This window comes from Vespa mandarinia, unplaced genomic scaffold (genome assembly GCF_050613455.1).
Source record: "Vespa mandarinia isolate Hongniang unplaced genomic scaffold, ASM5061345v1 scaffold_39, whole genome shotgun sequence".
Taxonomy (NCBI): Eukaryota; Metazoa; Arthropoda; class Insecta; order Hymenoptera; family Vespidae; genus Vespa; species Vespa mandarinia.
In genome coordinates this window covers 48,921-72,163 of record NW_028197173.1, presented here as the reverse complement: position 1 = coordinate 72,163, position 23,243 = coordinate 48,921, and the positions used below count along the sequence as shown (strand labels likewise).

Here is a 23,243-nt window from a genome sequence, read left to right as displayed (position 1 = left end):
AGAATAGAGAAAGAGATGAGAGAAGAACAAAGAAAGGAATAGCCGTACGAGAACATTCACACACCATTCACACAGTCCCTTTTAGTCGCCTCTTACGACAAGCAGGGAGTACTGTGGGAGTATTCTACTACCCCCTACCCACAGGGGAGATACGCCAACCAACCCTGATGGAACCCAGCACCGTCGCTGAAATAATATCGCATTAATAATAATTATTAACGTCGTTAAGTGTCCAAAGTGAGAAAAAAATGTTAAAACATCGTTTAAGTGAAAAGTGCAATGTATCAGAACTTGTTACTTTTTACCAATCGACCTAAAATTCTTCTTTATTATTTATTATTGATTCTTACGTTTTCCAATTCTCGGGTCGGGAACATAATGGGGCGCAATAATGGCCTCGGACGTTGTAATTATTACATCGATCGTTATCCTTCTCGAGTGGTATACTCACCCTTTTACGCCTGACTTTTCTTAATATTATCCGATTTAGAAGATCAACGAAAGCACACTCTCAGATTTCTTTGGAGATATGTGAATCGATGAAAATCTATATTTCTAGTATGGGGAGCACGCTATTCGCCTTTTCGCTCATAATGAAATTTCGACTAATTCCTTTCATCGATCTTCCCAATTCTCAAAGAGGAAGTTAATTAATCCAAAAGTTAAATAGATTATTCATTCATACGTCGAAGAAAATTAATTATTCGGGGAACTCGGTAAATGTAAGAAAAACGATAATAGTCGAGTAATTAGACGCGTTAATACTCGATCATTCGCGCAAATACGTATACGATGAAGTTATCGTCATATCGTAAGGTCAAAGTACGAGCAATCTTTGAGCGAACCGTATAATCAGGGCGACGTAGGGGTGGGAGAAAGAAAAAAGAATAGAACAAAAAAGTTCGTTCAAAATCGTTCGGAATCGTTCGGAATCGTTCGAAATCGTTCGAAATCGTCCGATCGAGAATCTGATAGATGTTGAATCATATTTTTGTTTTGCTTCTTTAAACACCCTCTCTACGATAAATATAAGATCACGTTGTTCCTCGAAGCAATTAGATCTCTCTCTAATCTCGAAGACAACTTTGATAACGACGCGTTGATTTCTTCTGTTCTTCGCCGTTGATTTCTTCATAAGCTAGCTATCTAGTAGTGCGTCGTTGACCATCGTGGCGGCCGCTCTTGCTGCCTCCGTTTGCGAGGTTTTCTTCTCTTTTCCTTTTCTTTTTCTCTGTCTCTCTCTCTCTCTCTCTCTCTCTCTCTCTCTCTCTCTCTCTCTCTCTCTCTCTCTCTCTCTCTCTGTCTTTCGTTCATTTATTCATCGACATCTTGTTTCTCCAATTTCACGTTTGCAATCGAAACTCATGACTCTCTAGTGTCATCGGAGAATCTTGGTGATCGATCAAATTGTCGAGAGAAGGAGAGGAAAAAGAAATCGTCGGCATGTATTTATCGATGTTGCTGGCGAGATCCAGCAGGCTCGGACAATGCGGAAGGAGATTTGCCTCGTCGTCGACGGGACTGAGATTACCGGATCAAACCGTACGTTCAAACATGTTAATTCGTTTTCAAAGATCTCTCTCTCTCTCTCTCTCTGTCTCTCTCTCTCTCTAAATCGAAACGCGTAGGACGCAATAATTTCTAGAATCGTTGATCCGAGTCGATTAGCGTAACGAAATTGACGTAGTTTTCGATGAACGCGGCCGACATGCGGATTCAGAAATTATCGGCTCATTGAAATTCGACGAACGGAAACGTCCGTCGTAATCGTCGTCGATCGTAGCTTGCGATCTCAGCAGAGTCGATTAAACGAAGATAACACATTCGCGTGCGTGTACGATATTTATGGAATTACGTAGAGGAACATTGGTGGATATATAATAGCTATTTGTTTTCATAAACATTTGCCGTATCGTTCTATGTTTGCCATGTCGAAACAAAACGAATAAGCAATTCTATTGCATTCTAATAAAGTGTTGCTTAATTGCAACGACAAATTTATTTCTTACGCAAGCCATTGAGTATCGATTGAAAGTCACGCCCTTGAAAAGTACGAAACTCTGTCAAATTGAGAAACGTTATAATAATATATTATCGGATCGGTAATTAAATCGGATCAGCTGTACGGAAACGATAAATCCATGTAACCTAGTCAATTACGTATTCTATAACTATAACTATGAGTTCTCTCGAGCGTATACCTTCTCTCTAGGAGACGTTTAAGTGATTTTCGAGTGAAAGCCTTCGCCGTAATTTACCCTATTGTTCTTCGAATCGTCCTTTCCACGTTGCTCTCGCAACCTTCCATCGTTTAACCTATGTATATGCAAATAAGTATACGCGACAACGCGTCATTTCGCCTTTCTACCTTCGACTCGACGACCATCCCCGGTAGATGATTTATGATATCGAAGGAAATTCGTTAGGAGCGTAATAGAATAAGCGCGATGGGGAAAGAAAATAAACAAATGAGATTAATATCATCAGGAATCGATCTCCTTTCCCTCCTACTCGCGTTCGTCTTCGCGTTCCGCTTATGATCGGACGTAAAATATTTTCGCAAAAATGGATCAAGCGTATCGAACGGATTCAGAGATAAGAACGACGCGTGAGATCGTTTTCCAAAGCACGTCCTTGCAAGTAGATGATTACATTGAAATTGCGAAATTCCTCGAGATTTACGTCGTTGCGATCGACGATCAGAAATAAAAGTAATAAAAAGATAAAAAGACGTAACCTCGCTCGTGTTCCTAACGCGATTACGATTTCACATACGCGAGCGATAAAAAAAGGAAGAAAAAAAAAAAAAAAAGAAAAAAAAGAAAAGAAAAGGAATATTTAAAGAGATCACGTTGAGAAGAGACGGGGAAGGAGTTGTTATCTAAATTGCTCTCCGTCCGTCGCTGCTCCCGTCGATCTTTATCTTTAACAATCCCGAGTATAAGATAACATTAAATAATTTCAAACATAAAAAATTCCAAGGCGCGCTGTGCGGTATCGGGCGAGGATAAAAGTATGATTCTACTCGGTATGGAATAATCGTTTTCTCGACGATGATAAATCATACGAGATAAAATAAAAAGATAAGATTGGCAAATCGAAAGCTACCCCACCTGAAATGTCTAATTAGGCAATGGTACGGTTTTAAATATAAAAGAGAGAGAGAGAGAGAGAGAGACAAGTTCTTGAAACGACCAAGGAAAATGATAAGGAAGATTGATCTAGTTCAATGTCATTTGACGCTTTTCAAAGGGCAACCGAGTGGAGCTGCGAAGGGAGCTGCAAACTTCCGAAAGACCACGACGTGCGGCGACTTTCAACGATCGCAGCCAGCTGAAGTATGCTCGTAGATTGGTCGTCAAACTCGGAAGCGCGGTGATCACGAGAGAGGACGAGCACGGTCTGGCCCTTGGTCGTTTAGCCTCCATCGTCGAGCAAGTGGCCGAGTGCCAGAACGAAGGTCGAGAATGCATCATGGTTACTAGCGGAGCCGTTGCCTTCGGCAAGCAAAAACTCACGCAAGAGCTGCTCATGTCTTTGTCGATGCGAGAGACACTTAGCCCGGCAGACCATACGCGTGAACATGCCGGTAAGTATAGGCAGAGCATACCAGCGTACATTATTACTAGACTATTAGGGACGTCTAATAGATAATTATCGCGCGTCCTCTAACCAAACGTAACGATACGTAACGAACGAAGACGAATAAGGATAAAAAAGGAATCGATTCAGGATTCGCGTAAAAAATAAAATCAATCTCGTTAGTTTTATGCGAAGCGTAAAGTAAAATGCCAATCCTCTCGCCGCGAATGTCCTGTCGATAGAAAGATTTGCTCGTAATCGAGAAAGGATAAAACGTCCGGGGAAAATTAATTTAAATCGTTCGCGGACCAACTTTGCATTTCTCTCTATCCCCTTTTAAAAAGGGGGAATCTAAAAGTGGAACTGCTAGATTAGACTTAAAGTCGCGAAAATACAAACCGACGAAACACGAAATCATTTTTCCCGTTATTAGTTAACTGCAAATTGAAACAGGTGATACGCCGCAGCACTATTTAATACGAATCTCGATTTTCCGCTGCTCTTCGTATCCTTCCTTCGTAGAACGAGCTAACGAGTTTTGAAGATGAGAGAGAGAGAGAGAGAGAGAGAGAGAGAGAGAGAAAGAAACTCCCACGACGTTTCTCTACGTCTCTCTACGTTTACACGTTACCCATCCTCTAAGCTTCTCCGTAATCCTACCGTGAATATTTCCGTTATTGCACTTATGCAAAACGCAAGAGAATGTATTCTTTTGTCAAAAGAATTACCAACCACGACGTTATTCGACGATCCGGTAGATGAAAAGTGCGTTCGATGAATAACCTCACGACCGAAAAGCCAAACTCAAAATACTCTCCCAAGAACAAAGTTGAAAGAAAATGTAAACAAAGGAAACGGCCGGAGACGCTACTTGATATATTATGAAAGAGGGAAAAAAGAAAAACGAGATATAATATCTCGTAGGATAGAATCTTGGGATTACATCGGATAGATGGCTAAAATAAAAATTGCCGTTACAGTCGAGTCGTATAAATTTTGACCAACGAGGAACGACGTTGATAAAACTTTATCGGCGATGGCTGCTCCCACGGGAAGAAAAGAATAAATTTCCAACGGCGAGTGAGAATGCAAGCGCGAAACTACATACGCAAGAGCCTAAGAATTATCTACGTACTACGCGAACCAAAGAAAATTTTATAATCTTCGCGGTCGCAAGCGCGTCGCATTTTCGCGACTTTCCATTTATTTCCGCTTAACGCATACGCGCGCCAAGTACCTCTAGGTGTGTCTATGATAAAAGTTAAAACAAAATAAAATCTCTGATATACATATATGTGGATATGAAAAGATTCAGATCAAATGCGAAAACGGAAACGGATATAACGATCCTCGTAGATCCTTTCTGAAAGCGAAAATCGAGTCCCTATCGAATCGTACGATAACGTAAACGGTACGAATTTCTCTTCCTAGATATAACAAGCCACGCGTCGTCAAACTATCTTATCGTCGGCGGTTACGGTGTTATTCCTTTCCTAGATATTAAATTAGCTGCCCGACAAACTCAAAGTCCGCGGAGAATTATTTCACACCTGAGAACTCCATTAAAAGCGAGAGGAAATTACCCTATTATATCCGTTTCCAATTACCAATTTCAACTTACCAATGACAACTGCTTATCGTAATAATTCGACCGAGTTAAGAGGTAAATAAATAAGACGGAGGATACGGTAGAAGTTAAATTTTTTTATATCACGTGAAAAAGAAACCAATACGCTTTTCTTTCCTTAAAAAAGTTTCGAATCGTAAATCGATATACCCTCTTCTCGATATTTTCCAAAGTAACTCTCCGAGTCGGTGCTTCTATAAGAATTTTCCACGAATTCCCTGATGGAATTAAGAGGAGGAATGAGAGATTAATCAAAGCATCAAAGAGAGGAAAAGGATTCTTTTCTCTCTTTCTCGTTGAGGAAACAAACTTTTCGATCGAATCCAATGAGAGTTTAGCGAAGGAACTTTCCACTTTGTTTTTCTCTTATTCCCACTTGGACTTGCCCGCTTTCCTTGGGAACGTGCTTAATTGCCAACTCTGATCGTAAATAAAGATCATAAAGAAGACCTGTCTAGATTTTCCGTATTAGAGGATCAGAGAGAGAGAGAGTGAGAGAGAGAGAGAGAGAGAGAGAGAGAGAGAGAGAGAGAGAGAGAGAGAGAGAGAGAGAGAGAGAGAGAGAGAGAGAGAGCTGTCGAAAATGAGGCCGAAACGAACGAGGTTCTCTCGATCTTTCCTATTATTGTCGTTGTCGGGGCACGTTCGCTATGGCATTAGATAATAAAAACGTAAATTCTCGTAAATTCTCATGTTAACTATAATCGCTCAATGTCCTAGGAACACTTTTGGAACCTAGAGCGGCAGCGGCCGTGGGCCAGTCCGGGCTTATGTCTCTCTACGATGCCATGTTCGCTCAATACGGCGTGAAGCTGGCACAGGTGTTGGTAACGAAGCCTGACTTTTACAACGAGGAGACCAGAAAAAACCTGTTTAGCACGTTGAGCGAATTGATCAGTCTGAACATAGTGCCAATCATCAATACCAACGATGCGGTCTCGCCACCGCCTCACGTTGACGAGGAAGTAGCTGGCGGAGGTGGAAGAAGAGGAATATCCATAAAGGACAACGACTCTTTGGCTGCGATGTTGGCGGCAGAGGTTCAGGCCGATCTACTCATTTTGATGAGCGACGTCGATGGTATATACAATCTTCCCCCGTGGCAGGATGGCGCCAAGATGTTGCATACCTTTAGTTCGGACTTGAGGGGTACGATAAAGTTTGGACAAAAGTCTAAAGTCGGTACAGGTGGTATGGATTCGAAAGTAAACGCTGCTCTATGGGCTCTGGACCGTGGGGTCTCGGTCGTTATTTGCAATGGCACTCAAGAGAAGGCAATCAAGAGCATCATGTCGGGTAGGAAGATCGGCACGTTCTTCACGGAGACCACCGGCTCCTCGATGCCCGTCGAGGTTGTCGCCGAGAATGGTAAGCGTCCAGCGTCCATTTCTTATTATTAACTCAATGACCGATTTGATTCCTCGTAAATTGATTAATCCCTCGCACAGCACGCGTTGCCAGTAGAACGTTGCAAGCACTCCGACCGGACGAACGAGCTAGCTGCATCAACGTTCTGGCTGATTTATTGGAGACCCGACAGAAAGAGATCCTAGAGGCAAACGGTAAGGATCTTGAGGCTGCGAGCAAGACCGGTCTTGCGAAACCTTTGCTCTCGCGATTATCCCTTTCCTCCGCTAAATTGAAATCTTTGAGCGCGGGTCTACGGCAAATAGCGGAAGACTCTTTGGAGAACGTTGGTCGTATCTTGAGAAGGACCAAATTGGCCGAAGGATTGGAACTTAAACAGATAACCGTGCCGATCGGCGTCCTTCTCGTTATATTCGAATCGAGACCCGACAGCTTGCCGCAGGTAGCAGCACTTGCTATATCCAGTGCCAACGGACTCCTCCTGAAGGGCGGAAAAGAAGCTACCAACAGTAACAAGTATCTGATGGAATTGGTGAAGGAAGCGCTCGGTACGGTGGGTGCCTCCAACGCGATATCTCTCGTATCGACGAGAGAGGACGTAAGCGACCTATTGTCGATGGAAAAGCACATCGACCTTATTATTCCACGCGGTAGTTCTGATCTCGTACGTACCATCCAAGAACAGTCGAAGCATATACCGGTACTCGGTCATGCCGAGGGTATCTGTCACGTTTACGTCGATAAACAGGCCGATCTGGATAAGGCCCTCAAAATTGTGAGAGACTCGAAGTGCGATTATCCGGCAGCTTGCAACGCCATGGAAACGTTGCTAATCCACGAGAGCCACATGAACGGGTCCTTCTTTACGGACGTTTGTAACATGCTGCAAAAGGAGGGCGTGAGTAATATACATATATATATATATATTATATAAATATATATATATATATATATATATATATATATATTTATATATATACACATAGGCCGCATTATACAGACCACTTTAATCTCATTTACGCTAATAAAGAATCTTCATCCGAAACGTCCAGGTGAAGATCTACTCGGGGCCAAAACTGAGGGAGTTATTGACGTTCGGACCGCCTGCCGCGAAGAGTATGAGAACCGAGTACGGTTCCCTCGAGTGTACGATCGAGGTCGTCTCCGATATCGAAGATGCTATAACTCATATCTACAAGTACGGGAGCGCGCATACGGACGTCATCGTTACGGAGAATAACGAGAGGGCGGTTCACTTTCAAAGAGAGGTCGACAGCGCTTGCGTATTTCATAACGCGAGCACCAGATTCTCCGATGGTTATAGATTTGGCCTTGGTGCTGAGGTAAGAGCCGAAATTTGTGAGATAATTCTCAAAGGGAAGGAATTTTACTCGAACGAAATCTTTCCTTTTTAAGGTTGGCATTTCAACGGCTCGAATTCACGCGCGTGGCCCGGTAGGAGTAGACGGTCTCTTGACAACGAAATGGATTTTGCACGGAGACGGACACGCTGCTGCGGACTTTGCCGAAGGCGGCGACAAGACTTGGTTGCATCAATCGTTGCCTTTGAACGAGTATAAATAAATCGAGTACGACGGAGTACGACGAAGTACGAAGCTCGAGCGTAAACATTGTCAATTATTTTAAAACGATACGCGATCGATAAAAACAATCATTATTTACTATCGTCCGTTGTAAAACACCGCCATCTAAGACACCGTTCGATTTTCGTACTTTACGTTTCTAGGTCTGCGAGGCGAAAGAAAAATCCGTGGGAAGAATTTCTATTAGAGGAAGGCTACGATAAGGATTTTTCCGGAACGACCGGTAACGACGAGTGCTTAAACTATAATCTCTTTCTTTCTTTCCCCCGCTCCCTCCTCCCCACCCTCCCCCCTCTCTCTCTCCTCTGTATATAATGTAAATAAAATTATGGCTAATTAAGCTAATTATTACAAATGAAATGAGACGCGAGCAATTGCACAAAGAGTCAACCGTGGCCAAGTTAGTCAACTAAACTTGACGTTAATTCGACGATTCCGAGCAGTTATTTCCGCCCCCCCCTCCTCCTCCTCCTCCTCCTCCTCCTCCCTGTTGCAATGAAAAAGTTTGGTCGCAAAAAGTTCGTTAATAACGCAACGATATCGAGGGTTAAAAATTTTCAACGATTTTCGCCGACTCTATCGCTCGCTCGAGTAGAAAGAGAGTTGCTTCTTCCAAATTCTTCTATATTCTTACTCGTTTTCCTTCGTCAGTTTTCTTACGTCGAGACTCTGCTCGGTCTTATTCCCTTTTCAAATATTCGACAATTACGCCGCGAAATATATGGATGTACGTATCTTATGCGTTAAGAAAAACGTTTCGACGATAATCATTCGTTTACTCGTTAAAAGTATCGACTGATAATGCAACTGCGATATATTATGTAAATAGATGATTCGCCTTGAATATCTCGAACAGCTTTCACGCGTATAAGTAAATATTTACATAAATTGGCTTTTATCGGGAATGACGTTAAGACGGTCATTCAATGATGTGCCATAATGATGGTACAGGGTCCAATACGTTGCACTCCTAGATATAGTGGCAGAATACATTTTCTACGTCGGACGACATTCGAGATCGAAAGTGTTTTATCAAAGTCTATTCCTTTATCTCGTATCGAGTAAAAACGGAATGTTCCGTCGAGCGTCTATTAGCAAGATTTTCTTTTAAGAATTTCTTTTAAAAAAGAACACGATCCACTCGCCGAGTAAATATAATTTCGACGCGACGAATTGACAAGAGCTGATGCGCGCGTAAAGACACTTTTATTACTTACATATATCGACACAATACAAATAATTATTTCTTTCTTTCTTTTGGTTTTTGCCCGGTACTCCATAGCAGATGTCTTAAATATTCTCGGGTGCCCATAATTTAAATGTTCTGTCGTACGAGCTAGTCGCGATGAATTTGTGATCAGGAGATACATCGACGGACATAACCTTGCCGTCGTGCCCTGGCAAGGTTTTTAACGGTTGCCAGGTCTTATTAGACCAAATCTTGGCCGTGTTATCGTACGAGGACGTAACCAGATACTGTCCTTCTCCTCTCTGATATTTTACGTCCGATAACAAATTCGTATGAGCAGGTATCGTGTATATGCAAGACCTTTTCCGTAAATCCCAGATCTTGCATGTGTTATCCTCGCTCGCTGTTGCTATGTGATAACCATTCGGTGAAAAATCGATGCCCAAGATAGATTTTAAATGCCCTTCCATGAACATGATGCATCTACCCGTTCGTAAATCCCAAACTCTACCGAAAGAATCATGTCCCCCGGTAGCATTTACGCTGCCGTCCCACTGAAAGCTATTACATATGATAGATTACTATGCGCTCCGTTATATCGTAAACAACTCGTACTCGCGAATACGAGTGAGATCGATTAAATCGCTCAAAAGAGAAATAGAAGAGAGAAAAAACAAAAATAAAAGGATAAAAATAAAATAAATAAAAGGAGAGAGAGAGAGAGAGAGAGAGAGAGAGAGAGAGAGAGAGAGAGAAGAAAAGAAAATAAATTTTCACTACCTCATGCAGTGTACGGCTCTGGCATGACCCTCTTGATGCAAAACTTCTGCCTGTTGTTCCAAATCCCATAACCGCCAGGAGGCATCGTAACAACAGGTTCCAAGAAATCTCCCGGATGGATGAAAGGCTATCCTCGAAACTCTATGAGGTTCGTGCCCTTCGACTTCTGCTAAAGGTTCCTCCCCTTTACCACCGGACCATAATTTGACCGTACCTGTAAGAACGATAACTCGTAAAAAGCTCGTAAAAAGGTTCCTCCAAATATCTACTACCCTACGAGATCCTAAAGATTCGTCAAGCGTACCGTCCGAAGCGCAAGATGCCAATACGCACGTCTGTCCTGCGCCATCCCCTAAAACCTCTTCGGAAAGCGAGACATTTGGATGAAAAACGATGCAGCTAACGTTATAGGTGTGTCCCTGGAGTGTTCGTAAGAGAGTACAGTCCGGTACCGACCATAGTTTGCATAAGCCAGACCACGAGGCTGTAGCAAGAATCTTCGAATTTGGACTAAACTGACAAAACGATATCGGTCTTGTGTCACCAATTTGCGAACAATATATAGATAGAGCTTGTAGCTTCTTTAAAAGTTCTTGTCTACGCGCTGTACGCGTAGCACCTGGCAATTCAAAATCCTGTCTTGCTTTTTCCAACCTAATTTTTGCCCTGGCCAAAGAAAATGCTGTAAACAAACTTATCAATGAACATATGCCTATGTTTTTTTGAAAAGAAAAGGAAAAGACATGTGTGTGTATATATATATATATATATATATACCACGCACGTACACGCACAAATAATAACGTCGAAAAGTACAAATTACTTGCTATCCAATAACGAGCTATTTGTAGAGATTCCGGTCCTTCATGATACCAAGTAGATTCGGTGTCTCTTTCGACCGTGTGAGCAGGTTTCTCTTCCTCTTCGTGTTTCTTCTTTATCGCGTCTTCCCCAAGACTAGCCAGTAACTCTCTTAATCTCGTTCGTCTATCAGCAGGGCCTTCGCCGAACAAACATATGGGCTCGCCCAACTGTCTTAAATTCTTTTTTACCTCCGAATCGTCCGTGGATACATTGATCTGTCTAGCTTTCTTTCTACGTTCAAACTCTTCCAACAACGCTTGCCTATCTTTAGACATTTCATCTTCCAATTCCATATATTCATTGGAGATGTGTATATTACCGGCCAAGGTGGATACGTTGACAGCATCATTAGAATTAGCAGCTTCCTTTTCTTCTTCCGAACATTCTGCCGCTGCGGCAAGACGGGTACGTTCTGCTTCTTCGAGGGATCCATAATGTACAATTTTTTGTTTCTTCACGTACACCAAATCTTCGTCGTCCGACATTATAGAAAACTATTAACGAATCAATCGATTATACATTTTTCTCTTTCGAAGAATTCAATAGAAATGGTTAAACGCGCGATAGACTTTATAATCCTAACCTCCAAAATGAGCAACTCGATAAAATATCTTACCTTAACGCTTAATATCTACAGTCTTGAGTTTTGAATTTACGCTTGTAATTAATCTTTTTGCATCTGCGATAATATCCTTTAAACCCAAAGATACGCTTTTATATTTGCAATTAATATTGAAATAATATTTGTGTTCGTAACATTGAGATTTTAAACGTGTATGAAGCCGCCAGATAAATACGTTAAGCACACTGCAGCCAAATACGCAACGAAATAATCACTAGCTAATGAGAAAAAGGGATGGCCTCGTATATCTCGTTTTTTCTATTTAGAAATAATTCTTATTTCTTATCGTCTCTTTAAGTAAAACTAAAAGGTAAAGAGCTTCTTCATTATCCCATGTCTTTTTATTGTACCTCCGTGATTTCTTCCAATAATCCCTATGCTAGTTTGCAAGTAACAAATTCGTGGAATTTATCGTGATAATCACTTTGCGGAACATTTCACGTCGACAAGAAGAAAGGTAAAGGAGAAAAAATAGAAACGATAAAGAAGAGAATTCAAATGTTTTAAAGAATAATTGAAAATATTGATGACATAAATGTAGCCAATTATTAGCTGCGGACGCATTACTCGTGTCGCGTTTACAATTGAATTTACGAATACGTCCCATACGTAATATCGATTGGCCAGGTCTCATGGCATGGATATGCTTGTTGCATATGGAGATTCTATCGAATGAAGATGATTCGTTAAACGAAGTAACGATAAGTGTGATTGACACGAGCAAATAGACCGACACAAACTAACTCGTTCGCACGTAACGAGTCGAGTCTAGATTGTTTACGTTCTCGTCTCTCTCTCTCTCTCTCTCTGCCCCCACCGCCCCCTGTGTTTATGCATTCTTATTTATGTACGTGCGCGTATAAGAAAACTAATTCTTTCAACAAAGTTCCGTTATAATCGTCTAGATTTTTAGATCGATTTAATTAAACTAAAGAGGTAAAACATACGTATATTATATGCGTATGCACGTTTGGACGCATATATTCGTATAACGACGCAAGTAGTTTTTCCATTGAACACTACGCGATGTTAGCGTCTTGTGCATTTCAGCCAAAGTTCGGCCTAGCGAATCGTCGATCAACGAGAGGAGAACGTCCGAGGGCTTTACTTCTTTAACTCTCTCGTTGACGATGATTTCACGAGCAACGGAGAAGAAACGTGCAAGAGAGAAAGTTCCGAGTCGAATGTGAAGAGATAATAATAATATAAAAAGGGACGATCTCGAGCGATTCGCCTTTTTGCTGCCTTTCGAAGGATATTCACAACGTAACCGTTCCTACGTGATATTATATATACAAATATATATATTATCGTATCATCGTCGACTTTTCGAGCGGGAAAAATCGAATTTTTCAACTGGGATGGCGGACTTTGATGCGATTTACGAAGAGGAAGAAGAGAACGAACAAAATTTGGAGGAGCATTATGTGACGATGGTGCCTGACCCTATAATTATTCGTGGCGCTGGAAATATGACAGTGTAGGTCTTGTCATCCATCGTACGTGCATATGCGCACTTTCTTTCGAACAAAGAGGCGCGCGTGGACGTTTATTTATTTATCGAACGTCGAGTAACATTGTAAAACTTTGTTAAATAGGTTTGGGCTTAGCAATCGTTTCGAGTCAGAGTTTCCCAGTGGCCTGGTATCGAGAGTAGCGCCGGAGGAATTCAAGGCAACTGTTATGAGAATAAACAGTGTATTGAAAAAGACATTACCGGTTAACGTTAAATGGTTATTCTGCGGTTGTGTATGCTGCTGCTGTACCTTGGGATGCTCTTTGTGGCCGGTTATTTGTCTGAGTAAAAGGGTAAATCTTTCTTTCGTCGTATAATTGTTCCAGAAAAGTATTTCCGTTCGTACCGTATTCCAGATAATTCTTTCTATGTTTTAACAGACGCAACATTTGCTTAATAAATTGTTGGAATGGGAGAACGGTAGACTGTATCATAAACTTGGATTACATTGGCGATTAACTAAACAAAGATGCGATAGCTCCTCCATGATGGAATACGTAAGTTAAAGTTTTAACAAATGGATAACGCGCGTGGATATTGGAAATTAATTGAAATAATCTTGTCATTTCCTTTTTCCAGGTACTTTTAATCGAATTTATTCCAAAAATACCAATCTATAGACCGGATTAAAAATTTGAACATAAGTAACAATTATGACTCGTACAATCGACGAGGATAGGATATGTGTGTGTGTGGGTGCGTGCGTGCGTGTATGTGTATAACAAAGGCACTCGAGTAGCCAGATTCGTTATATGTAATTTTATAGAGCGGAGAAAGGCAGTAGGTATCGCAGTAATGCCATAGATGTTTGGTGGAATGCATATTTTTGTAAATATTACGCGTAGGAGGCAATACACGGTAAAATGATAAGATAGGTATACGGGCAATAGCAGATAGTCGTCGATTAACGGCGCGATGTTGCATCGTCGATGGTGCGATATATAGAGAAGATGCACGAGTTAAACGTATTCCAACGTATTTGATGTTACTTGATTTCGTCATTGACGAAAAATGTAGCGTAAATTGAGATCCGTCTGTGCGTTTTATTACCATTGATAGATATCTTAGAGTACGATCGAAATACGAGCCATTTACACTCCCATCTTTCATAATAATATGAAAGAATCATGTTGTTGATATCTATCCATTGACGAATCGACGAGAAGAGATGATAAGGTATTTTTCGTTTATGCAAAAATATGTTCACCGATCCTTCTTCGTATAAGCACTACTATCGCGGGTATAATGCGTAAGCGTTTATTATTATTATTATTATTATTATTATTATTATTATTATTTCAAATTTTTTATCTACTCTTACTTACTTGATATTGTTTTGATATCGAGGACCTATCGGCTAATAATTAGTATTTGAATTCTCAGGTAAGAAATTAATCTCAATCAGTACAACGAACATATTAAATTTTAGGAAAAAATAATGTAAAAAGTGAAAATGACTCTATAGACAATTTTGTGTAATTGCAAAATGTATCGGATTAAGCGTAACTTGTACATATGACTGTGTATACGTATAGATTTACATTACGTATGGGTTTAATTTCTTACCACGGTGATATATGAGAAATTACGCTATCTATGTACAGCTTAAAAATTAATTTCAAATGCAATTTTAACGAACTATTACAAAATGAATTTTCTTATAGTATAGAAAATTGATATGCTTATGCGCTTAACTTGGTATTGCTTACCATCGAAAATGTGAAAAATGTTGATTAATTAACGATAAGGACAGTCATTTACAATTGACGTTGGCACAAAGCTTTAGAAGAATAAATATTGATCGTTTCTTCTTCGTATTACTGTCGTAATCAACAACGTTGTCATCCTAAACAATATCGATAGACTCCACTTCTGTGAATAGGAGCGATGTACCCGGGCGTGTATATCCCTCTCTCAGGTTTTATTTCTTTTCTTTTCTTTTCTTTTCTTTTTTTTTCTTTTTTTTTTTTTTGCTTTTTTCCTTTTTTCTTCTTTTCTTTTTTGCTTCTTTTTTTCTCTCTCTCTCTCTCCCATCAAAAGCGACGATTACAACGCAATTAGTTTTGCTATAGAAATAATGACAGAATACAAAGTGAAACTTGTAATTCGTACACATAATAGATACCTTTGTTGCTAATTCAGTGGCTGTGAATGAAAAAGAAAGAAAAAAAGAATATTTTTCCAATTGTAATGTACACTTTAAATATACGCATTTACCAACAATTTCATGACACACTTGTATGAAATGAATAATGCTAATTGTCAAATGCTAGTCACAATTTTCTGCATTGGATAACTAACTATTTTTTTGAAATTTGTATTTAATATCACGATACAATAAAGGTTCGATAAGAGTCCGATATTTAGAGGGTTTCTTATATGCAGGTTTCAATTGTCGCCTTGTGTTGGTGCATCTACGTACAGGTAGACGCGCGCGCGAGCACGCGTTGCACGATCGATAAAAACCCACGCATACTTCCGCTCCTATGACAATCCTATCCCAGCCGATCCCATCCGTCTGCTCGCGATGGAACTTTGTAATATATCCATATACACGTGTGTGGTACACCCGTCTGTGTCATACATGCTGGTATCTGCATTAAAATGATATTTACCAAGAATAATTCGATGTTATGATAATTGACGACAGGTGCCTTTGCAGCTTCTAATAACAGGAGATCATCACAGTACGTTATAGCGTTACAAAGTGTCCGATGGAGGATGTGCGATCGTGCACATACGAAATCTAATATTTTTTTTTGACTATTGTATAAGAACTTTTTCATTTAAAATGTTTTATCATTATTTTTACCATCTAATTATTAGTCGTTCGTAATAAAAGTTGATTGTAAATACGTTTACCTTGGTCTCTATTTATCTTAAAATATATTTCATGCTCATCTTGAACTTGAAACTTGATAAAATATTGCTTTTAACGATGCTCGTGCCATTGGAATCGGCTCTAACTTATGATTCTTCCAATATATATTCTTCTTTCAGGTAAGAATTAATAACATTTCCCTAAAGCTATTTTGATTTCTTTAAAGGAAGAAAATTATATCCCATATATTGTATCCTATTTGACAAATGTCCCGTGTATAAAAGACAATGTTGTTTTAGGAGCTACGACGAATGTCCCTTGAACATAACTGTTTTGGACTTTTTATACAATTTCACTGTGCCTGATTTGGAAATAACATGGCCATGCGAAGCACGCTTTTATTGGTTGTCGTTGCAACCATTTGTTAAATTTGTAAGATTTTTACTCAGCTATGGGACTCCATTTATTATAATCGTTGGTAAGAAGGTAGCAAATTATAATTGACATAATATAAAGGATAAACCATCGTCTAACGTCGTAAAAGTTATATTACATTGTACAGGCATTATATTAAATACCATATCCTTTGCAATATTGAATACGCCAGTGTCGTCCGACTCGAGCTTATCGTTATATCTAAAGGTCCTTGCTATATCCGACAATGGTGCATTAATATTTAATTATGCAGTAGGTATAGCGAAATCACATTTTACATTTGTCAATGATCTTTTTATGGTAAGTGAAAAAAAATTGCACGTTATATAGATGCGTCCGCCCATATATATATATATATATATATATATATATATATATATATATATATATATATATATATATATATATTCGCCCATAGAAGAAAGTCATCATGTCATTTTCTTAATACGTACGACTTATATCCACAGAACAGTCAATTTCTCTGCGACACAAATTCCATAACAATGGAACTTTTTCAATTTACGTCTACTTGGTTGGTTGTATCGCTCACATGGGCTCGCGTCATAGCAATTATTTTCCCATTTGGGGCACATAATAGTAATCCTGAACGTTCCGCGATTATAAGTATTACTACTCTGGCATGTGTCAGCTTTGTAATATCGTTAACAAAGTTATATTCTGGAGGTAATAAGATTAACGATGCTTTAGCAATGGATTATAGATTTCAACGGGTTGACGAATGAAAATTCATGTCTTCCAAATAAAAATAATTCTAGGATATGAAACGGACAGTGTTTTTGAATTTATACCATGTCAAAAGAAAATCAAACCCTGGGGTAGCGCTATGTATTTTTATATAGCATTGTCAACATGGTTACCATTAATTTTTATATTTATTGGCAATGCGTTGCTAGTTGCACATATGAAAAAATTGGATACACTTCGCAGACAATTAACCCGTAAGTAAGAAATTATACGTATTAATAACGTTAAGAAATTTTCTCAACTCCTCAATCAACGATTAAACGCAAGATACTTCCTTAGGCAGTTTCTCTCAAAAGATCAATAAAACGAATAAAACGAGCAGAACTTTACTGGCAGTCTCAATGGTATATTTAATTTTGCTATTACCACTTGGAATAGTTGAAACTTTAGAGCTCTACTGGGACGTGATATTGATCAAATATCCAGAAAGGGATATGAATGAAAACAAAGATTATATAAATTGGTAAGAGAATGTCGGTCTAAAAAAACTATAAATTATATACGTAATGTGCGCACATATTTTCCTAATGTTTTAGGTTAGAAGAGAAAATGTTGTTAAAGTGGTGTCGTGGACTATTCTTTCACATATATCATTGGAATTTTGCAAGTAATTTCTTTTTATATTGTCTTACGGGGGAAAAGTTTCGAGGGGTTTTGATAGAAAAATTAAAGAATTGCAAAGTCACATTAACTTCGAAAATATCGCCAAAGTGTCTTCGGTGGTGCAAGTGCGACGATCGATTAAAATCGATACGAACTCCGAGTATATTACTTATCAAAGTTGTCACGTTCGATGAATCTTCCATTATTGACAACATTACTGGCCAACATAATAATAATGACGTAGCATCGATCACCTGATCTTGACAAGTCGAATTGAAATTTTTCTAGTTCAACGATCAAAAACTGCCATAACTGAGAACTGAAGATAATTATTTCAATGATTAGCTACAAATCCAATGTGTTCTATTTAGATTAATAGTCATATGTAATACAAGATACAAGTGATTATTTCACGATATGGACAATTTATTTTCATTATTATTTTATTTTTACATGAGAAATTTCTATACGAATGTAGTAAAATATCACAATATATGTCGTCATCATTTAATTTTTAACATCGAATTATGGATTATGTTGAAGATACGTTAATTTTACATTATCATCCTAGCAGATATTCCTAACCTTTTTTTGTAGTAACTAATTCGGCAAAGAAAATTTCTGGTCCCGACGTAGATTCCTAAACTGGATACGTTCTTCCTTTCTTTTTTTCTCTTTTTACATTGGAGCTACTACGAAAAAAAAAAAAAAAAAAAAAAAAAAAAAAAAAAAAAAAAAAAAAAAAAAGAGAGAAAAAAGAAAGAAAGAAAATGGCAATTTCGTATCCGTTAGATCATAACTTGATAATTTAATACCTGATGATTTTAATTAATATTTTCACATCGTTTAATTATATTAACATTATATACCGTTGTTATTTACTATATAGTTGATTACAATTAATTACTTGCAGAATATTATTCTTCCTGTTTTATATACTGAAATAAATAAAACATGAAATTCCTAAAGACTATGTATTCTACTCGTATATACCTAACTGGTATCACTCTTTGTCTGGTAACTGAAGTAAAACAAATTTCATAAATTCAATTATATCATACAGTATGAGAGATAACATAGAAAGTGTATATCTCATTACCAACAAAATAGACATATATAATATTTCAATAGCATTTCATTTACTTTTATGAAAATATCCAGAACTTGTAGAAATCACGTAACAAAAAACTCATAAACTCAAGAAGCTTTTCAACCGTACATAAATAGTAACAATTTTGACATTCTACGGGCACGCACGCACGCACGCACACAAGCACACACGAAAATGAAAAAGTACAACTTTTCTAACCATTCTAATTTATATACCAAATGTTCCATACAAGAGATGCGCGTGCATGCACGCACGCACGCACACACACACACACACACATACCCACCCACCCACACACATATATACATGATGCTACTCGAATCAATTACCAAAGTAATAATCTGATTGATCAAATAAAATTTAAATATTATTTTACACATAATATTCGTAAACAGAGGCGGTGTACCAAAATTAGTATTAAAAATCAGCTCGACGCAATAACTTGGATGGTACTGATAAAAATACTCGATAAAGCTGTATAATGTTGAAATTGTTAAGTATTATAACAATATTCACAAACGAATGGAACTTATATTAGATTCTCTTAAGACTATAATGAGTTTTGCTAAATACAAGAAGTAATAATAACATTATACTTTTTTATACTTTATGGAAAATAATTTATAACAAAATATATTACAACGCTATGCAGTTGGTAGTTTTTAACTTTTGACCGCAAAGCATATAAATAATAGAACCTATCTCTTTTCATTCGATTGTATAAATACGAATTGTGATAAAAACGAGGGGGGAAAAAAACGAAAAAAAAGAGAAAAACAATTACAATTTGATACATATTGCAAACATTCGCGCGAATCTAAAGATATTATTAGAAATATTCTCCAATACACTTTTGATTAATATATTACAAAATAGAAAGATATTTTTCATTGTAATGCTAAAATTGACCTTCCAAGAAATAAATTTACTTAGAAAATATGCTCTTGATGTAAGGCAATAGTCGCTTGAAATATTTTCTCATTATTATTCGTTTAATGGATGTTGCGTATACTTCAGTCTTCTTTTACGCGAGTAAAATTTTATAAAAATTTACCTTCTTTTGCCATATAGATTTGTTGGAAATTTTGTATTAAAACGATATGTATTAAACTTATCGACGCCTAAATTGCTATCCGTTTAAAATACCAAGAAAAAAAAAAAAAAAAAAAAAAAAGAAAAAAAAATGTTTGCAATATCAAAGGATTTATTATATTCTAAGGGCCAAAATCTCTCGTAAAACGCGATGTGATTACGTTGAACGTAAAATACTGTATGGAACTCTATTCACATAATTAGTTGGAAACTGACCTTTTATACCTTTGTATTCGCCGTATAACCAGTCGTCCGATAGTCTCGACAAAACTTTAATTTTGGCTCCTTCCTTTGATAAGTATAATCAATATTTGTATAACGCACATATGCGTAGAAAAAAATTTATATATATATATATATATAAAAATTTATATATATATATATGTATGTATGAAGCATGTTATTTTTGACAACTCACCTCAAACGTTAGATCCTCTGGGGTCTCCCCTTTAAAAGGATAGAGGGCAACGACGGTGTTGTCCTGCAATCCAGGCAATGGAATCTTTATATCTAGAAAATTAATTGGAAATATTCCTTGTCGACTTCCCACCCTTCCTTCCATCCAATCGTCATTGACAACTCTTATCAAGGTGACAACGTCACCCTCCTTCAAGGGTAAATCGTCCGAATGCGTCACCGGAAAATCATAAAGCGCAATACCATAGGGCGTTTTAGAGCTTTCCTAAAAATAAATGATTTTCCTTTATTTTAAAAAGAAAAATATTAATATAACAGTAAGATATAATGCGAATTGAAAGGATATAGCTATCGCAGGTATAGATATCCATTGTATAATACCTCGAATTCGTTTTTCGATTGGACAAAATATTCCGAGGGTGGTGCCGGTGGTGGGATCGTTGGCATCGGAGGTGAAGGCTCGTCTTTAATGTCATCGGCCCATGCGTCGTTAACAGAATAGGACGAGTTAACGGGTATCGATTCGCTGAGAGATCTTTCTACACTAGTCGACGGTCTTTGATTTGTCTTTTGGTCCAAATGTTTTTTCAATATCTTTGGCGCCGGTGGTTTCGGCGGTTTCGGTCGTATTATCGTAGGTACGGAATGAATCACTTTAGAACTGGTTTGTCCAAAAGGCACTTGCTTCTTCCCCGTAGGACTGTCATTAAAGGCAAAAAAGGAGGTATCTCCTATTTGCCTAACGTCCTCAAGCGGCCTATTAATTTCCTCTATCGGACCAAATGGATCCGACATCGGCTTCATTTGCCACGGATCGTTGTTTGTAAATCTTTTATTGGACATGCCGAAAAAGTCAAAGTCGTCTTCGAAGGCACTTTCCGTCTGGGACGTATTACCGCTGCTCGTAAATACGGAAGGATTGGAATTACCATCGCTACCAAAACTGTCTATGCTAACCCCGTCGCTGCTAGAACGAGTGGTGAACGTCGGAGAACCAGGCGGACTGAGATCTATCAGGGAGAAAGTTCCGTTCGTATTAGAAGACTGCGACTGGACGTGGGATAGATTTGAAGTAGAACGAGACGTATTGGAGTGTTCCTGCTTGGCCGCTTTCCATGCAAAGAAATTGGTCAGAAGCTCGGTCGGACGGGTCTAGGAGAAAAAAGAAATATAAACGAGGATGAAATGAAGTGTAAATGAATTGAAAAGAAAAACAAGGTCGTCTTACGGGTCTCTTGGACTTTTGATCCCTCTGACTATGCGTATTATGGCACTGATTGAACTTTGGAGGTGGTGGACGCGGCGGTGGCTTCTTCTTTTGCACCGTTGGTTGGCTCATCAGGCTCGTTGAGAAAATATCGTTTCTGATAAAAATGTAACATAAAAAAAGATTGACATTACTTTTAGAATTATATCCTACGTATTGTTTCAAAGTTTACGTAGAAAGTTACAACGTCGATTTATTATACATTTGCCAATGTAAAAACGACGCAACGCATTACGTTCTTCCAAGGTACACGCTGCTATTGCAACAACATACCTGCTACTATACTCTGTACCATGCTCGACCGAATTTCCCTTTACGTAAACATAATTTCTACGTTACGATATTTGCTATAATAGGATAATGTGTGAAGGATATAATGAGGAAACCAACGCTGATGCATAAAACTTACGTGCTACCCCAGACATTGCTTCTTTGTGCAAGAGCATTGACGGGTGGACGAGGGGCGGTACGCGTAGGGATCCGCATCTCTGTAAATAAACACACCAACGAGAAATTAGGATAATATCGTACGGTCGACGAGTAATGTAACGTCGCGTGACATATGTACCGCCTGACACCGATAAATACGACGTAAGCTTTTAGCATAGGATGCGCGACCGTCCCCGACGCGGATGCAGTGCCATTGAAAAAGAAAACTGCGCGCGCCCGTATAAACGAGAAAGAGAGAGAGAGAGAGAGAGAGAGAGAGAGAGAGAGAGAGAATAAACGACAATTTATTATGCCGTACGCCCACTCGATTCGCGTTAAACCATTCACGCATGAGCCGATTATGTGTACGTGTGTGTGCGCGCGCGCGCGCACGCGTATTCATATCGGTCCGACGACGTACCGCGCGTAAATGATAATTTTGACGTATACACGCACGCATGTGTGCACGCGACGAAACGGCAAATTCGTAGAAGCACGAATGAGATTGACCGATGTATCATCAAACTGGATTCCAACGAATACTCTTATCGCTCACCTTATCCGTATACGCCTCTTTTAGATAGAGCTCTAGTCGAACGATAGAAAGAGTCACGAAAAGATCGAGAAAAAATGATAGAGCGAGGATGGAATCACGACTCACCTGTTCTCACGTTCGCGGCCATTTTTCGATCGACGCGCTGACGACGCTTTCTCGTCCTCGTGGCGGGACAAAACGATCGATTTCGACTTAAACTTCGTCAATTCCTTTCTCTTTTATCTTTTTTCTTTCGTTTTATTAAAATATCTCCGAAATGTAATTTACGTACCTTAAGAATTGCCGTCATTCATAATATCGCTATTTAATGGTTATCCAGAAAATCCTTCTTTTTTCGAAGAAGAGAAAAAGAAAAAATCAAACGGTTCGGATAGACGCGCCTTCGAGAAGGTTATGGCATTATCTCGCATAACGAATTTTCTCTAATCTAACCTAATTTAATACATTTTTATATACGTTTTTAGTAAGGATTATCAAATGTCTTACCAATGAAATTGTTGGAGACTTTCGACGTTCATTATGACGTAAGACAAATTCTTATCGGCGATATATCTCATTTACTTTCTTTGTTTTACAATTCTCTTATCGATCGAGG

General features: G+C 38.6%; 5 protein-coding genes across 11 annotated transcripts; 3 read left to right on the top strand and 2 right to left on the bottom strand.

Moving 5' to 3' along the window:
- Window positions 1–1,406: 1,406 nt before the first annotated feature.
- P5CS (Delta[1]-pyrroline-5-carboxylate synthase) lies at window positions 1,407–8,521 on the top strand. Of its 2 annotated transcripts, none has more exons than XM_035870751.2 (7): window positions 1,407–1,542; window positions 3,253–3,589; window positions 5,930–6,577; window positions 6,658–7,475; window positions 7,630–7,920; window positions 7,994–8,186; window positions 8,325–8,521. In XM_035870751.2, exons 1-6 carry the CDS (start codon window positions 1,444–1,446, stop codon window positions 8,159–8,161), a joined length of 2,361 nt encoding a protein of 786 aa, XP_035726644.1. In that variant the 5' UTR covers window positions 1,407–1,443; the 3' UTR covers window positions 8,162–8,186; window positions 8,325–8,521. The 2 variants fall into 2 exon arrangements, with proteins under 2 accessions (XP_035726644.1, XP_085520448.1); XM_085664322.1 differs by having other exon boundaries at window positions 7,994–8,201.
- Window positions 8,522–9,334: 813 nt separating this feature from the next.
- Window positions 9,335–12,135, bottom strand: U4-U6-60K (U4-U6 small nuclear riboprotein factor 60K). Of its 2 annotated transcripts, XM_035870785.2 has the most exons (5): window positions 11,631–12,124; window positions 10,974–11,508; window positions 10,455–10,832; window positions 10,151–10,364; window positions 9,335–9,931 (listed from the first exon to the last, which is right to left on the bottom strand). In XM_035870785.2, the coding sequence occupies exons 2-5, from the start codon at window positions 11,497–11,499 to the stop codon at window positions 9,472–9,474; spliced, it is 1,578 nt and encodes a 525-aa protein (XP_035726678.1). In that variant the 5' UTR covers window positions 11,500–11,508; window positions 11,631–12,124; the 3' UTR covers window positions 9,335–9,471. The 2 variants fall into 2 exon arrangements, with proteins under 2 accessions (XP_035726678.1, XP_035726677.1); XM_035870784.2 differs by having other exon boundaries at window positions 10,151–10,832; window positions 11,631–12,135.
- Window positions 12,136–12,434: 299 nt separating this feature from the next.
- LOC118443595 (cysteine-rich hydrophobic domain-containing protein 2) lies at window positions 12,435–15,514 on the top strand. The gene is made up of 5 exons (XM_035870822.2): window positions 12,435–12,572; window positions 12,687–13,116; window positions 13,235–13,445; window positions 13,533–13,649; window positions 13,732–15,514. The coding sequence occupies exons 2-5, from the start codon at window positions 12,998–13,000 to the stop codon at window positions 13,780–13,782; spliced, it is 498 nt and encodes a 165-aa protein (XP_035726715.1). The 5' UTR covers window positions 12,435–12,572; window positions 12,687–12,997; the 3' UTR covers window positions 13,783–15,514.
- l(3)05822 (SH3 domain-containing lethal (3) 05822) lies at window positions 14,129–22,819 on the bottom strand. Of its 5 annotated transcripts, none has more exons than XM_035870794.2 (6): window positions 22,754–22,819; window positions 22,073–22,151; window positions 21,625–21,760; window positions 20,778–21,548; window positions 20,398–20,661; window positions 18,479–20,268 (listed from the first exon to the last, which is right to left on the bottom strand). In XM_035870794.2, the coding sequence occupies exons 1-6, from the start codon at window positions 22,773–22,775 to the stop codon at window positions 20,137–20,139; spliced, it is 1,404 nt and encodes a 467-aa protein (XP_035726687.2). In that variant the 5' UTR covers window positions 22,776–22,819; the 3' UTR covers window positions 18,479–20,136. The 5 variants fall into 5 exon arrangements, with proteins under 5 accessions (XP_085520452.1, XP_035726687.2, XP_035726689.2 ...); XM_035870796.2 differs by lacking the exon at window positions 22,754–22,819 and adding an exon at window positions 22,649–22,726; XM_035870795.2 differs by lacking the exon at window positions 22,754–22,819 and adding an exon at window positions 22,232–22,584.
- On the top strand, window positions 16,031–18,453 carry LOC118443584 (uncharacterized). Its single transcript, XM_035870798.2, has 7 exons — window positions 16,031–16,152; window positions 16,273–16,451; window positions 16,536–16,708; window positions 16,876–17,092; window positions 17,185–17,367; window positions 17,453–17,636; window positions 17,710–18,453. The coding sequence occupies exons 1-7, from the start codon at window positions 16,046–16,048 to the stop codon at window positions 18,032–18,034; spliced, it is 1,368 nt and encodes a 455-aa protein (XP_035726691.1). The 5' UTR covers window positions 16,031–16,045; the 3' UTR covers window positions 18,035–18,453.
- Window positions 22,820–23,243: the final 424 nt, after the last annotated feature.

Bases quoted from the DNA above. Each gene is read 5' to 3' on its own strand.
- P5CS (XM_035870751.2), top strand. From the start codon at position 1,444: ATGTATTTATCGATGTTGCTGGCGAGATCCAGCAGGCTCGGACAATGC. The intron at 7,476-7,629 runs GTGAGTAATATA...CGAAACGTCCAG, and splicing joins ACATGCTGCAAAAGGAGGGC to GTGAAGATCTACTCGGGGCC. The intron at 7,921-7,993 runs GTAAGAGCCGAA...TTCCTTTTTAAG, and splicing joins GATTTGGCCTTGGTGCTGAG to GTTGGCATTTCAACGGCTCG.
- LOC118443595 (XM_035870822.2), top strand. From the start codon at position 12,998: ATGGCGGACTTTGATGCGATTTACGAAGAGGAAGAAGAGAACGAACAA. The intron at 13,117-13,234 runs GTAGGTCTTGTC...TTTGTTAAATAG, and splicing joins GGCGCTGGAAATATGACAGT to GTTTGGGCTTAGCAATCGTT. The intron at 13,650-13,731 runs GTAAGTTAAAGT...TCCTTTTTCCAG, and splicing joins GCTCCTCCATGATGGAATAC to GTACTTTTAATCGAATTTAT.
- LOC118443584 (XM_035870798.2), top strand. From the start codon at position 16,046: ATGCTCATCTTGAACTTGAAACTTGATAAAATATTGCTTTTAACGATG. The intron at 17,093-17,184 runs GTAATAAGATTA...AAATAATTCTAG, and splicing joins AACAAAGTTATATTCTGGAG to GATATGAAACGGACAGTGTT. The intron at 17,637-17,709 runs GTAAGAGAATGT...CTAATGTTTTAG, and splicing joins AACAAAGATTATATAAATTG to GTTAGAAGAGAAAATGTTGT.
- U4-U6-60K (XM_035870784.2), bottom strand. From the start codon at position 11,499: ATGTCGGACGACGAAGATTTGGTGTACGTGAAGAAACAAAAAATTGTA. The intron at 10,833-10,973 runs GTAATTTGTACT...GTTTGTTTACAG, and splicing joins AGCTCGTTATTGGATAGCAA to CATTTTCTTTGGCCAGGGCA. The intron at 9,932-10,150 runs GTAGTGAAAATT...CATATGTAATAG, and splicing joins AGAGCCGTACACTGCATGAG to CTTTCAGTGGGACGGCAGCG.